The 15,660-nt window shown below is 33.5% G+C and overlaps 2 protein-coding genes and 1 long non-coding RNA gene across 6 annotated transcripts; 1 reads left to right on the top strand and 2 right to left on the bottom strand.

Moving 5' to 3' along the window:
• The first annotated feature begins 922 nt into the window (after positions 1 to 922).
• Positions 923 to 11,564, top strand: LOC120773967 (targeting protein for Xklp2). 3 transcript variants are annotated; one of them, XM_040103205.1, is made up of 5 exons: positions 923 to 1,113; positions 1,218 to 1,286; positions 1,350 to 2,107; positions 2,167 to 2,367; positions 11,034 to 11,564. In XM_040103205.1, the coding sequence occupies exons 1-5, from the start codon at positions 1,011 to 1,013 to the stop codon at positions 11,124 to 11,126; spliced, it is 1,224 nt and encodes a 407-aa protein (XP_039959139.1). In that variant the 5' UTR covers positions 923 to 1,010; the 3' UTR covers positions 11,127 to 11,564. The 3 variants fall into 3 exon arrangements, 2 of the variants coding, with proteins under 2 accessions (XP_039959139.1, XP_039959137.1); XM_040103203.1 differs by having other exon boundaries at positions 2,167 to 2,376; XR_005705207.1 differs by lacking the exons at positions 923 to 1,113; positions 1,218 to 1,286; positions 1,350 to 2,107; positions 2,167 to 2,367 and adding exons at positions 2,942 to 3,491; positions 3,599 to 5,016 and having other exon boundaries at positions 11,034 to 11,122.
• LOC120773968 lies at positions 6,702 to 7,932 on the bottom strand. Its single transcript, XR_005705208.1, has 2 exons — positions 7,057 to 7,932; positions 6,702 to 6,982 (listed from the first exon to the last, which is right to left on the bottom strand). It is a non-coding gene; the product is annotated as an uncharacterized LOC120773968 (long non-coding RNA).
• Positions 11,565 to 12,552: 988 nt separating the features above from the next.
• Positions 12,553 to 14,005, bottom strand: LOC120775569 (40S ribosomal protein SA). Of its 2 annotated transcripts, none has more exons than XM_040105798.1 (3): positions 13,929 to 14,005; positions 13,449 to 13,692; positions 12,553 to 13,251 (listed from the first exon to the last, which is right to left on the bottom strand). In XM_040105798.1, exons 2-3 carry the CDS (start codon positions 13,665 to 13,667, stop codon positions 12,655 to 12,657), a joined length of 816 nt encoding a protein of 271 aa, XP_039961732.1. In that variant the 5' UTR covers positions 13,668 to 13,692; positions 13,929 to 14,005; the 3' UTR covers positions 12,553 to 12,654. The 2 variants fall into 2 exon arrangements, with proteins under 2 accessions (XP_039961732.1, XP_039961731.1); XM_040105797.1 differs by having other exon boundaries at positions 13,863 to 13,959.
• Positions 14,006 to 15,660: the final 1,655 nt, after the last annotated feature.

The following is a 15,660-nucleotide window of genomic DNA, read 5'->3' as shown; positions in this document are numbered from 1 at the left end:
ATGAGAACGTAACCGTCAATGGCAACCATTATCGTGCCTTAATAAGCGACTATTTGATGCCTGAAATTGAAGCTCATGATCTCAACCACATTTGGTTTCAACAAAATGGCGCAACTTTCCACACATCGCAACAATCAATGGATTTATTGGGGGAACATTTCGGTTAGCAGCTAATTTCATGTTATGGGCCGGTTGTTGGGCCACCAAGATCGTGGGATATCACACCGATATTTCAATTCAGGCCGTGAAAGAAAATATCGCGAGTGTCATTCGCGAGTTAACAGTCAAAATGCTCGAACGAGTCATCGAAAATTGGACTCAATGAATGTTCCATCTGAGGCGTAGCCGCGGATTTGAAAGAGATAATCATCAAAAATAAATGACAAAGAATGTTTTTCAAATTATAATAAACATTCCTCTTTAAATTAGATGTTTCTGTGTTATTTTTTTAAAAAAGTAGGGGACCCTGAAATGGATCACCCCTTATTATTATATATTAGATTCAAAAAATTCTGTGAAATAATATTCGCTAGTATATTCTATATTTTCATAGATTTTTAAGCCAGAAGTAATAAATCAAAAATAATAACAACTCAATTAGTGAGGAATAATGGGAATTTATGCAATTTAAAAAATAATATTTTATATGTAATTAATTAACGATATATAAGTGTTACATAAAGAAATGTTTCACAATTTTTTTCTTTGCATTTTATACACCCGGTAATTTATATTTGTAATAGAATCGAACAAAATCACATTGATCTATTACACTTTTTGTGACAGTTGTACATTCAATCAGGCCTTCTCGTTTTAACATACGTAAATGCCAATACCTTTCCATTTATTGTCACCCTTCTCTTAATTCAACGAATGTAAGCATATTGAAACTGTAAATTTAAAACGTCTCGCGCTAAATACCTCAATTTCGAATCAAGATTTGTTTTTGTCCATAAATTTAGTGAATCGGTTTAATTGAACATTGTTTAATTGGTTTTTCGGCGTATTTCATGGAGTATTTGAGTGAAAACATGCAGGCAATGGCAAATAACTTCAATTGGGATGATATTGAAGTGGGAAATCACGCATTAAACCATTCTCAAAAATTCTTCGGTGAGTATTGAATTACTATAGTATAAATTTTAATTGTTTTGTGTCAAAAAAGAACAGCTATTTTTTTAATTGTTTTCACTCTCTTGACAATACTGTAATGTCAGCAATAAAACATATAAAACACGAACGTCTGGACGAATCGGAAGAAGGAATGGATTTACTAAAAGAAATAGGTAATTTCTTTAAATAAAATAAACTGTAGATATATTAACTTAGAGAAATTTATAAATTTTTAGACGCAATTACATTAGATGATACATTTACTTCCAATGCGGATAAAGAAAATGTAAATAATACAAATACATCTATATTCGACACAAAATCTCCATTAAAAGGAATACAACATGCAATCCTAAATGAAGGCAATGAACCTGATGCACAAATCACTGTTGACAAATTGTGTCAGGAACAAAAAGAAATCGAAAGTATTGTCCAAAGTGGATCGCCCAACAATTCTTTAAAAGAAATGAAGTCGCAACCCGCAAATACATTGATTCTTTCAGAGTCTTTAATTGCAAGGAATAAAGCACGAATAAACCCAAGTGCAAATAAAAAGACACTTGCGGAATCCAATATAAGCGATAATGAGCCAACGTTAACAAAAACTGTAAAACTCTCAGAATCGTTAATTGTACGAAATAAAGCACGCATTAACCCTGGTGTGAAAAAAGAGAAGGTTGCCAATCCTACGACATCAACAACTGTTAGCACTGTGTCCACGGGCACAATTGCAAAACCAGTCACAGCATCTGCACCCACTGCTCCTCACGCCTATCACTGCAACGAACTTTATAAACGCAGAAAAGAGGAGCAATTACAAAAGTATTTAGATGAAGAGCGCAAAAAGAGAGAATTTCATAGTAGACCAGTACCTAATTTCAATGCATGCCACAAATCTTTGCAACAGCGGAAAGTTCTCCATGCGGTGACAGTGCCAGTAACACCACAGGTTTTAAAAAAATCTCGAGAAACTGAACAGAAAAGAAAACAAAAGGTAACCAATTATTTAAACAAAAAAGTGTGTAAATCATTTAAATAATCATAACACCTCAGTTAGAAGACATTAAGCAAATACATCCACCGAAATTCGAACCTCGGCCTCCAACGATATTGCATGAGGAGCCCTTTGTACCAAAAAAGACGCAAACCGTATTGGTTCCATGCCCATTTAATCTTCATTCCGAACGTCGATTACAGGAGCGAAAGCAATACGATGCAACCGTTCAGCGGGCTATGGAGCAGAAACAGAAACAGGTAGAAATTGTAAGCAAAACAAACGATACAATTAGAATAAGTGGTACTGTGTGCTTTAAGAATGAATGTGTGAACAGAATGTTATACTAACTATGTGTCGTTTGTGTTGTATTCATTAACCATTACTTTTACATGATCTAAACATTTAGAGTTTTGATAATATTTTTAATTTGAATGATGTGTGCAAGTATGATAGATATAAAACTGTGATGAACAATGTCGTAAACGGAACAAATGTAAAAGCTTTTTAAAACTTCATATTAATTTTAAATTAATCGTCTCCATCCTTTTTCTAATGACGTCGGCAAGTAAAGAATTTTATGTCAAAGTTCTTTATTTCAGAAAAATAGTGGAACGAAATTGTTGATATTTCTGTTTATAAAATTTTTCAACGTGTGGCAACATCGATTTGTTGTCAAAAAGTTGCCTTTTGCAACTGAGTTCAATTGTCATTTATCAGCGGATGAAATTGCATTTGTCTTTCATTCCACTTTCGATTGTGCTACTCGCGATTTTTCTTTTATCTTTGTGTTGTGATTTTTTAAGTTTTATTATCATTGTGGGTACAATTATTTATTAACTAATAATTACGTAAAAGTTACGAAAAATTATTTATTTTGTGTCCATATTTGCTTAAATTATGTATGTGTGACTAATCATTGAGATAGCCGTGAAATGAGCGTAATCGCCATTTCGAAACCAATTAAAAACAATAACAACAACTGCAAAACGAGAAATTACGATAAAAGTCGAGAGTATTTTCTTACCCGGTCGGTCATATCAGGAGAAGTGGTGCCAATAAGTTTCGCTAGTTTTTTTTTAATTAATTTCATTTTTAATGTAATTTCATTGATAAATTTAGTTTTGAGCGTAAAACTCTAATAAAAAAATAGTAGGTTTTGTTTTTTTAAGTAAGACTAATCACTTTGAATACGGAAAATGTATTTATTTTAAAATAATTTGGTTTTGAAATCTGGCAGGACAGTTACGAAAATGGTCAAAGCAGAAAGACAACAAATTCCAATTTCCAACTGTAAAATGCATAAGTGATGATTAGGAAGCAAAGAAGTGACTGAAATAATTTGACTTTTGTTCCTATTTGAGCATATTTAATTTTGTATCAGGTACGGTGACTATTGTGAAAACGAAAAGTATTTTAAAGCTTTGTACGCGATATTGGTACCATAAAAATCTTTTATTTTCGTAATTTTTACGTAATTAACATTATAAGAAACAATTTATTATGCCTAAAAGTAAAATTAGCACAAATTTTGCTAAAGTGAATATTTGTCATAAGTTAAGAGACTGTTGAAGCTGTTTCGGTGACAGCGGAACTGTATCTCAATTCCAACAAGTGCATCGCCTACGTAACTACCCGTCTGCAAAATATACACTATTGTTGTTCTGCCTTTGTAATCTCTACTAGCCACACCTCAACTTTCAAGAAGTATAATTTTAAATTGCACAACATGGTGGATCGTCTAGTAAATTCTGAAGCTAATTCAAGGCGAATTGCTATGGTCGAAAGCTGCTTTGGCAGCTCTGGTGTACCTTTAGCAATTCCAGGACGCGTGCTTGTTGGCGAAGGTGTTTTAACTAAGATGTGTCGCAAGCGGCCAAAGTCTCGACAGTTTTTCCTTTTCAACGATATATTGGTATATGGTAATATCGTAATAGGAAAGAAAAAATATAACAAACAACACATTATGCCATTGGAAGAGGTATCTTTGGAATCTCTCGAGGATAATGGACAATATCGTAATGGTTGGTTGATACGAACCACAACAAAATCGTTTGTTGTTTACGCCGCTACAAGTACTGAAAAACAAGAATGGATGGCACATATCAACAAGTGTGTGGAAGATTTACTGCGAAAGAGCGGAAAAAAACCTGTGGAGAATCACGCTGCTGTTTGGGTACCAGACGCCGAAGCCACCCACTGTATGAATTGCAAGAAAACACAATTTACGATGATAGTTCGACGTCATCATTGTCGCAACTGCGGAGCAGTTGTATGCGGACCGTGCTCATCTAAAAAATTTTTACTGCCTCAACAAAGCTCCAAACCTGTACGTGTTTGTACCGCTTGTTATGATCGTCTTTCTAAAGCGGTAAAAGCGGAATCGTCCAAAACGAACCTTACAAATGCTGGTGCAAATTTAACAACACCATCTTCCGCGAATATTGATGGCAATGGTAATGGCACTGGAAAAATGGTGGACAGTTCGGGTGATGATGATTCGGAGGAAGAAGGCACTGGTGCAGCCAACGAAATGCACGATGAACCACGTTTCTACGGTGATACAACATTGTCGGCTGATGAATCTACGTCATCTGCGGCGCTTAATTCGAGTCACACACCTAGTGTTAATAACTGATGTGCGCAGTCTAAATGTTTAGAGGGCGGGTTATTTGACGCAGGTGGTGACGAACGCGGGAATATACACAGTCGAACTGTTACAAGAAGGAAAGGGTGTGACGATATGCAGCGAAATAAAAATAAACAAAATTATAAAATTAAACAACGACAGCAAGAAGAAAAAACTGAAGTAAATCAACCAGAACATCAACCAGACGAATGTGGAAAGAAGGTGTGGCATTGCGTCTGGAAAAGAAAAGGATTAACGAAGTTTTTTGATCTTCAAAAGGGTAAGAGATTACATACAATATATTTTGCTGTCAATATTAAGTTGAGTAAAAAAGCATTCACTGCACTGTAACATATTTGTTTCCGACCTTAAAATTAGTATGAATATTTTGTGTGTCTGTGTTTTTTTTGTTACTTTTATTTTTACTTTTTTTTTATTAATTTACATAATTCATTTGCGCATCAGCGTCAACGATATAAATATGTTCGTTGGATTCATCATCCGTCCCGTTGGTGACTTGCACTCACACAGTACCGTTTAACTCGTATAAAAGAATTGTATTAATCTTATCTGTGCAAGTTTATTAGCATTCAAGTCGCTTTATTCGCTTTTCACATTAAAATTTATGTAAATGCGACTACATTCAACTTCAATTTGGCGCTTGATTCATAAGTCATTTCCTCTAGTAAATAGTTAACTATATACATATGTATGTGGGTTTATAAATCATATCTATACTGTAAATCCATATGTGCAATCTCGTGAAATAAATAAAAGCAAACTTTTCCTCTTTTAGCACGCATAATAAAAAATTGGTAAAATAAATACTTGATGTACAGCGGATATAGAGAGGCACACCTAATATGACCGCCTAAAAATGTGATCTTTAGTTTACGGAGAAACATACATATGTATATGTTAAACAAAACATTATTTCGTGAATTTTGTTGTTCCGTTTGTATAACAGCTGTATGCTTCACTGGTGTTACAAACTTTGTGACAAACTTAATATGTACTGTTCACGGTATAAAAATCAATGCGCAAATTTTGCATTTTTTTTTGTGGGTTTTTAAACTATTCTATTTTCCCTTTTAAGGCTGTGTAGATTAATTTATAGGCCTTTAACAACAAAATCTCTCATTGCTATAGAATGCTATCAGTGTTTGGTTGAGTAATTTGTAATTTTCTGCACAATTTGCGTCAATGCAGTGACATATACTTACATATGACATTTATATATAAGATAATATATACTTACTGTATATATATTTGCTCTCTCAGCTTCCTTCTCGTATTCTTATCTGTTAGCTGAGTTGTTTGGCGTATATAATTTGTATACATATGATAAGGAATGGGTATTGACTTTCGCCAAACTGGGGAAACATTTTGCTTATAATTTTGCTTCAACCGATGCTGAAATATTTATTTTGCATCCATTGTGCTAGTTTGTAATGATAAGAAAGCTTTTGCAATAGCACATAGATGCTCAGATCGTTGATCGACACCCGAACATTTACAAGCTTATGATGACTCACAATTGCTGGCTGTAAAGTTCGAACTATCAATGCTCTCAACTGCACTGCTGTTATTACAGTTGTTTGAAAGCAAAAAGTACAAAGTTCTAAAAAATACAATGAGTAAGACGTTCAAAGAATGTAGATATGTACCTTAACTCTAGACATATTAACAAAGCCTATAATATTGACTCATTACTTGTATAAATCTTATCGAACTTTTTAGTGAAAAGTACCTCACTTCATTCTTGTTATCACTAATATTATTGTGTCCTTCCTAATATCGGCTTGGATGCTAAAATGTTCGGATATGCAGAATTAAACTATGGATGTATGCTTTCGTCTTCTAAATGTGTAGGAGAGAGTATACATACATATGTATGTATATTTAGTGAACAAATTCTCAAAGTGGATAGAAAACATAAAATGAAACATTAAACACAAAAAACAGTTAAAATCAATAACAAGGAACTTTATTTATCAGGCTAATATTAGTAGGTTAGTGTTTATAATCATAATTTTATACCCCGAACTGGGTATATTAAGTGAGCCACGAAGTTTGTAACTCATAGAGAAAACGTCGGAGACTATATACGCGAACTAGTTCCTCAGTTTTTGAGATATCGGTCTGAAATTTTGCACATCCACTTTCCTCCTCAAAATCTGGTCTGCTGATCTGATCTGATCTGGGATATCTGGCAAATTCCGCAAAGTTTATTGTCCAAAGAAACGCTACAATTTCCAAACAAAATATTAAGATGGGACGAATATTGAATGCGGTTACCATACAAACGCTCAATATTTACATTTTAAGAAATGCACCAGTTAGGTATTATAGCTTCGATGTAGTGTAGTCGAAGTCAGCGCTTTTTTCACATTTCTCTTATCAACATAATCCTAATAAATATAATTTATTATCGGACATGAGTTATTTCAGTAATTACGAAAAATGAGCATTAATTAAACTGTCGAAAGCATTAGATTAGGAATTTATTTGGGAAATACCGAATTGATTTTTTTAGCCTTTTTTTGTATGAGCTTTTCATAATAATATTAAACATTATTCTAATCATAAATCTGACACACCAGAATCGTGCAATGCATTTTCTATTTTTACATTTCTCTTCAGGTCGCTTATGGGAATATAGAATATTAAATACATACATTAATATTATTTTATTTTTAAGTATTCAGGCTAGGCAGCCGTTAGTTGAACTGTTTTCGTTTGCCAGCTTTCTGTAGCCACAGCACATTACGATATGTAAAAAAATTGTTATTTCTGTGCTTTCATTGCTTCACTCTTCTTTCTCAAATACTTCGCATGCGATTGACGTGATACCTGCCTGACTTGAGTAGTAGCCATAATGACTCTATGCCTGACTGCAAGCACATAAAATTGTTTTCCACCATGCATATGTATGTATGTACATATGTATGTACGTTGTAGTGCCAGTATGTTGTCTCTCACCGCTATGCTAGGTTTTTGGTCTGACGACTGCTTATGTGGGTTTGATATGTGTGCAGCCACTGTTGGCAAAATCTTATTCATATTACAAATATACATATGTATGTACATATGTATGCATACAAATATAAAAGTATTACAGTTCACGTGCCTTGCTTCAAAATCAAAAATAGCATTACAGTTCATTCATATAAGCTGACACGCTATGGTCACTGCTTTGTTTAAGTTTTTCGAAATTTCCTGTAGTTATTCCCTTCCCCACCATTCCCACCTATTGTTGTATACATACATACATACATACCTGCATATAGACTCTGCTGTAATTTCACTTTTTTCTGTTTTATCATCTTCAAGCTTCGTTGATTCTATTTGTTGTTTTCTACTTTTTAGCCTTCTCTTACCTGGCCGAGAGTTGTTTGTCGCAGTCTGTCGTCGCTATTTGTTTTTCACTCGTTCATTTCTTGTGCCACCCATTCGCCTGACTTTCTAAATATGTACAAATGTTTGCATACATACATACATCCATACTTTGCTGGGAATAAACAAAAACTTTGCCGTAGGAATTCTGCTTCTCTGCATTAGCAGAGAATTGCAGTAGAATAAAAAATCTCTTTTTACCCATGATAGGCTGGCATAGTTCTCCTATTTTGAAATTTAATCATTTCATGCTACATAATCTGTTGGGTTCAATTTTCTTTTCTTAAGCAAATATTGTAAGCTATTTCCACCATTTCGTAAAAAGTTTACTGGGAATGTTGCTAAAGATGCATAATGTGCATTATACGCCAACATTATAAAGCAAATATTATATAAACACGACTCTTAGCTGCCTTCCTGTAAATAAAATCGCACGGGTTTCTGTCCGTCGTCGTTGTAGTTGTGGTGATTAATGCAATGCAGGGGCTTCTTTGCTTGAGGGGGGATACATTTGCATATCGAGGCCCGTGAATGTAATGCTACTTGTATTCGGGGTCGAAGTGTATATAATTATAATGATTTTTTTTTTTAACTACGTACCGATAAAAAAAGGGTTAGAATCACGAAATGGTACAGCTACTGGCAGGTTAAAATCCGCTTCAATTCCGGTAACGTAGTCTGTTGTGCGAATTATAAATGCTTTAACCGTATGCAATAAATTAGCGCTTATATGTAACCTTTTCTGTCCATACACATTTAATAATTCCCCTCGATAATTTTGGCCTTTGCCCGAATAAAAGTCCGTTCAATTTAAATCCGTTTTAATAGATATGTTATACTCGTATATAAGTTTTCGTAAAAGAAAGTCATTGTAGTTGGCTGAAAATGTGTATAGTGCTTACGATCCTTAAGTTGAAATAGCTAATTACTTTACTTTAATTTTGTTTTTGTCCATTCTGCTCTAAAAGGCAAATTGTTGCAAATTTCGATAAATTAATGGAAATCGTCGAATCCGACCGTCTTGTAAACACTGTTGATTTACAGAAGCTAAACATTGCAAAATTATCCTTTTGGATCCACTTTTAATAAAGATGGATATAAAAAATGGATGCTACACGGCGGCCAAGCCCGGTTGGACAGTGGGTAAGGTCTCGTTATGTATTTGACGGTATTGGCAGGGAATCATTTAACATGAGCTGGTCACCGACAGCCAAATTCAAAATTCGGACCTGTCCTGTCAAAACAACAGGACCGTCTACATAAAAGAACCAATCGCCCAGAAGCGGGCAGCTTCGATCAATATTAAAGGAATCGTGTACCATGAGGACAACGCCAGATCACACACATCGTTAGTTACTTTCCAGAGGCTCCGGAAGCTTGGTTAGGAGATTTTCTTCATTCACTTTACATATAGTCCAAACCTAACGCATGATTTTGCTGGTAACATCTCGCCTCAGGAGAAGCTTGGGGAAAATCGATATACTCAGTTATTTAAAAATTATGACGAAGATTTCCATGAGAGTAATAAAACCTTCAATTTATAGCTAAAATAATGGATTTTTTTTTAAATAGACCGAGTATATCTGTACAGACCAATGCATGTATTTACAAATTAGCTTTAATTTCGTAACTGAGTGAATATTTTAAATAAGTAGTTGCTATTTTCTCGAATGAGTATATATGTAAATAGTATATACCTACATAACAATTATGTTTAAACTCGTTCGCCATTTTTATAGCAAATTTAGCGTTAATTGAACTACCACGTAGATTTTTATTGTACTTTGTGTAATCAGTTAACACAAGTTTTGTTGACAAATTAACTACATAAATTGTGTGTGTGTGTGTGTACTGGGCAATTCCTAAGTAATCTCAAACGGAAAATTTGATTGCGAGATCGTTAAAATATGTCTGTATATTGGGACAAAAAAGCACCCAGAAATTGTAATTAAATTACCCGGGTAAATGAAATTAAAAAAAAAAATTATTTTGCTATGCCAAATTTGAGAGCGATCTGTCAACCAATTTGTTTACAGCAGCTGTTTAGTGCGTTGCGATAATTGCAATTAATAAAGAATTTGTCTAAAATTTTGTATTTCTAACCAAATTTCGTGTGCGGAATCGTTGCGAATATTGGAAAAGGCTTGCATTAATTCAAAAACACAAGTTTGCGAGTGGTACAAATCTTTTAAAGACGGTCGAGCGATCGTTGAAGACATTCCTCGTTCTGAACGACCTCTTCAAGGGATGAAAATAATAAAAAAGTGAAGGATATGGTGCTTGGAAATCGTCAGCAAGAGTTAGAGAGATGGCAAGAGAGCTCGACATCTGTCGCAAGTCTGTTCGAATGATTTTGTCGGAAATTTTGGCTATGAAACGCGTTCTTACTCGATTCGTCTCGATAAAGTTGAATTTTTCTCAAAAAGAGTACAATTGTGGTCGAATTTAAAGCGAAAAACGCAATGAACCACCACGGTATTAATCGGAATTGGCTCCGTGTGATTTTTTCTTGTTCCCCGAACTGAAATTGCCGCTCCGTGGAACCCGTTTTCAGTCGATCGAAGAGATAAAACAAAACTCGCTTAAGGAGCTGAAGGCCATCCCAAAAAGCGCTTATTAAAACTGTTTCGAAGGATGGAAAAATCGTTGGTACTATATCACTATAACCTCGCTCAGGGTTTGGAAAATGATTCATAAATATCAATGAAATTTCTGAAAAGAGATTATTGACCATTTATTCATTCTATCATCGAGCTAATAGAATAAGTGTGAAAATGGAATATGGTATTGAATATTATTTTATTGGTGTGACTGAATAATTTGTTCATTAAAATATTATTTTGACTAGTATTTATTACACTCCTGTCTAAAAACACTTAATTTCCATTTCTTCTATTTCAGGAGGAGGAAGAACGTAAGCGACGTGAGGAACAACGCATCAAGGAGTTGCGAAAGCTCACCACGTTCAAAGCACGACCAAATCCTTTTAAGTAGACTCTTCTAAAACACCAATAATGCATAGTAACAAATATGATTTAAACACGCCACACAATAGTATATAGCAACATAAAATCAATTTTTACAGCAATAAAAATGAGAACGATGCATACTTAATTAACACTTTCAACAAAATAATAAGAACTATAAATAATATAAAATAACGGAAAATATGTATGAAAACACCATTTTTATATATGGAAATGAAATAACGTAACGTTTTATTATCATTATTACTACAATTATTATATTAGCCTTTTTTCTTACATGTAATAATTTTTGGGAATACACATACCATACATACACAGATACATATTCATATGCATATTAATAGCGACATACGATAATTAACAAAATGTTATATTATAAATAAGAAATATTTAAATAATTAAACACCTACATTTTACCACAATAATAAAGCAAATGTTAAAATAAGACACAACCCAACATTTATGAAACATATGAATGTACATACATACATAAAACAGCAAAGAATTGCTATAAAAAAAAAGTTGCCTGTTGTTAGACGTGCAGAAGTGAAGAAGCGATTACAATAGCTACATTTACAACATACACCGCGTAAATATGTATGTATATTGTGCCTACATGCTGACGGTAAAAAAAGTAAATTTCAATTTTCCACTCAAGTTATGCAAATTATCAATTTGAGTGTAAAAAATATCAGATTGTTAAATTTTGATATTAAATCCTTAACTATAAGTAAATTTTATTATTTCAATTTATGTATTTTTCTTTACAATTCTCTTCTTTTACTGACGTATTATATATATGTATACTTACATATGTAATTTCAATGCTGTGTATATTGCAAAAATTTCGTCCGTTTAACTACTAAAAATATCTATCCTTACTTTAATGTTTAATTTAAAACATTTATCGGAAATTCAAGTAGAAAAAAATAGCAATACTTTTGGTTCGAATTACCCAAAACCATTTTTATTTCTTTACTAGAGAATAAAACTGTATTTAAAATTCATTATTAAATTACTAATTGAATATATATAAAAATAAATAAATTCGTAAAATAAATAAATATTTTTACACAAAAGATGCGTTTTTATTAAAAATTTAAAGAAATCCAAAAGAAATTGGCGCCATACGCGCTTTCTAAGCAATGTGTGCAAAAATGACATCTGGTCACTCTAATCGAGGCGACGTGCAATTTTACTAAATTCACAAACCGCCCCAATGCACCAGGCGCGCAGAAGTGCACAGTAGGTGGCCCGGCCGAAAAATTTTTTGCATAGGCAAGTATGTGCTGCATACCTTAAGGCGTAAAATAACAGAGGTACTGTACGAACACAAATTAACGCAGGATTGCGCGCAAATGCAGAAATTGGCATAAAACCCAAATGAGACGCTAAAATCGAATACAAAAACAAAAGCTACAAGTAAAACAATATTTTTTATATGAACCAATAAAATTTTACTTTATTCGGTCAAAATAGGCTATCGCCCAACTTATAAACGTTTATATAAACATTTTAGAATGATTATCAAGCGTTTAGAAGTTGCCATCACCGCCCCATGAGGTCTTGACAGCATCTTCGTTCCAGTCCTCGGCGCCGGCAACTCCGGTTTCAGCAGCAACCTCATCGGCCCAGTTGGTGGCTTCTTCGACGGGGTGTTCAACAACCTCTTCAACTTTGGGTGCTGGCAACAATTCCTTAGCAGCTGCTTCCTCCTTCTCGGCCTCCTCGGGATCACGGTAGAAGAACAAATCAACAACCACGGGCCATTCGCTGACACGTGAGATTGTGCCGCGTAGACGGAGCACTTCACGAGACAACAACCACCACATCAGACCAATGGAATGTGGAGCCTTGTTATTGCATGGAATGGCAATATCGATGTAACGCAAAGGCGAATCAGTATTGCAGAAAGCAATAACTGGGATGTTAACGTACGAAGCCTCCATGATGGGTTGATGATCGGTGTTTGGGTCGGTCACAACCAACAGACGTGGTTCACGGAAAGCTGGCTGAATTTGATTGGTGAATGCACCAGGGGTGAAACGACCAGCAATTGGTGTGGTGTCGGTGTACTTGGCGAACTTGAGTACAGCACGTTGACCAATTGGACGTGAAGAGATAACGAAGACCTGAAAAGTAATGCAAATTACTGAATTAGTTCTTTTCATTTAATAAAATACGAATTTATAATACAAATAAATTTTTATAGTGTGCAGTCAGCAGTTAGGTTGGCTTCATTGAATTTCAGACCCGAAAGATTAGATAAAAATCATCATATGTGCACACTGTACGCAACATTTATGGAAAAATAAGTTTCGATACTTACATCTTGTGGGTACTCGATGGCAGCAATGGCACGGGCAGCCAACATCAGTTTCTCCCAAGTCTTGCCGAGATTGATGATGTTAACACCATCGCTACGGCGCTTGTAGACATACTGTTCCATTTGGAAGTTGACATTTTCCGAACCCAAATGGGTGGTGGCTACCAACATCTTGGTGATGTCGTCCTCTTTGAGGGACAAAATTTCTAATCCTCCCGACATTTTAACGTATTAAGAGTAACGTAACCTGTGTAAGAAAATGCAGTTACAAATTAGTAATGTGTATACCGAGTAACGTACATAACCTAAAAAATTTGCGTATACACGTGTCTTTGCATAAGAAGTAAAAGTAGTTTAAATTATCGAAATTTGTTTTATATTTTGAAATAAAACTATTTAATTGTATTTAACACTAACTTTTTGCTTAAGTTTTCACATTTTGCTTTAATTATCGGCTTTTTCCTCGGAGACGAATTAACTTACGTTGTGGATGCCACTGGGAGCGTTGACAAAATGGCAGATTGTCACTTTTCTTTCGAAGTGCTGCGCCGGATTCGGACATTATTGTAATAGATTTTCACGGTGTCATTGCAATGACAGAATGTGCTGCCATATTTCTCAATGGCACTACTTGAGTGATTTTGGTGCTAGAAGATTTATGGTAATAGATTTTTTGGGATGTGGAAAATATTTAATATATTTTTGTTTGATTAAAATATTAAATATAATCGAGCAAAATTAACTATATATTTGCATTTTAGAATTTTACAGGGTGATTATATGATATATATTATGTAAGATAAAATCTCTGCAGTTTATTCTATTTATGATTTATATTTTATATAATATTATTAAAAATTATTATAAAATTTTTTATTAGCAAAAATACTGTTTTTCATTTTGGTTTAATTAAATTATTATTTTATTAATAAACAACTTACCTTATTCTCCAATTAATTTATAACTCTAAACTCAGGCAGTTTATTTTTCTGTATACATTTATTGCATTGTTACTGACTCTCCAGTGTCTACCACAACAATTTGAATTTGATTTTTTTAATATACTTTTCCACATCTTTAAATATATATTTTTTTACTTTTATTTTAAAATGTTTTTTTTTTTTGTTAATGTATTCAATTTTTAAGCGTATTCGCTTGCAGTTTAATTTTACAGTAGTCATTTATTAATTTTTCTGCAACAATTCTCTTGATTCTTTATTTAAATATGCATTTTTATTTAGCAAAATGTTTTGGGTGAGTGCTTTGTATGTTTGTTTGTAAGTTTTGGTCAGAACACAGCATTCTAGCAATGATTTTACTCCCTCTATCGTCTGTTGCTGCTTTGTATTGGCAAAAAGCACAACTACCATTGCAATAGGTGTGCCCTCATACTACGAAAAGAACACCAATTTAAGTTGGAAAACTTGTGTGTTGCAAATAATTTACATATGCATTATGTAATTAATGTTTACCGTTACACTTTTTTGAAATGAAGTTTAATTTTTCGCTGGTGCGTTGCTCACCCTTACAATGCGGTTTTGAGTTTTAGTTTTTTTCCATCTCATTTCATTTATTTTAGATGTGGTATTCAATGTTTATCTTGGCATTCTTAGTGTCTAACTTAGTCGCTAGTGTTTTTATTTCATTTTCGTTTTGTGATTTTTTTGGTTTTGTTTTGTTTACTTTAAATTACTAACTACTTATACAATGTAATGTTAACTTGTTTTGCTTTCTTTAATTTGTCCATAATGTTCATTGCGAACTTGAATTTGAATATTCATTAAAAATGCTTTAACACTTCCCAAAATATACATACATATTCATGCTGACTTTTAATAACTAACACGCGATAACTTGACAATGTTATGTAATATACATATATATATGTAAAACTTTCAAAAAATTAACTTATTCAATTTCAAAAAAATTTCTACTTTTATGCAAAAACTATTTGCAAACTAAATATAATATTCGCTCGTTTCGTTAACCTCTCACTGGCCTACTATCCCATATACATATGTATGTTTTCCCCGTTCTTACGTTTTAAACTTAAAGCGGTGCATCACAAATTACTTTTGGTTATTTAATTATTATAATATAATAATGGTTTTTGGTTTGTTTTTACTCTTTTGTATTTCGACAAAATTTCTGAGTTATCGTTGGTTTGAATTTTGTGTACTTTTGCCTACTTTACAGTAGTCATGCGTGTTCGATT

This window comes from Bactrocera tryoni, chromosome 4 (assembly GCF_016617805.1).
Source record: "Bactrocera tryoni isolate S06 chromosome 4, CSIRO_BtryS06_freeze2, whole genome shotgun sequence".
Lineage (NCBI taxonomy): Eukaryota > Metazoa > Arthropoda > Insecta > Diptera > Tephritidae > Bactrocera > Bactrocera tryoni.
This window is presented reverse-complemented; position numbering and strand designations above follow the sequence as displayed.

Excerpts from the sequence above, each read along its gene's own strand:
- LOC120773967 (XM_040103203.1), top strand. The coding sequence starts at position 1,011 with ATGGAGTATTTGAGTGAAAACATGCAGGCAATGGCAAATAACTTCAAT. Across the intron at positions 2,108-2,166 it reads AACAGAAAAGAAAACAAAAG|TTAGAAGACATTAAGCAAAT; the intron begins GTAACCAATTAT and ends ATAACACCTCAG. Across the intron at positions 2,377-11,033 it reads AACAGAAACAGGTAGAAATT|GAGGAGGAAGAACGTAAGCG; the intron begins GTAAGCAAAACA and ends CTTCTATTTCAG.
- LOC120775569 (XM_040105798.1), bottom strand. The coding sequence starts at position 13,667 with ATGTCGGGAGGATTAGAAATTTTGTCCCTCAAAGAGGACGACATCACC. Across the intron at positions 13,252-13,448 it reads CCATCGAGTACCCACAAGAT|GTCTTCGTTATCTCTTCACG; the intron begins GTAAGTATCGAA and ends ATTACTTTTCAG.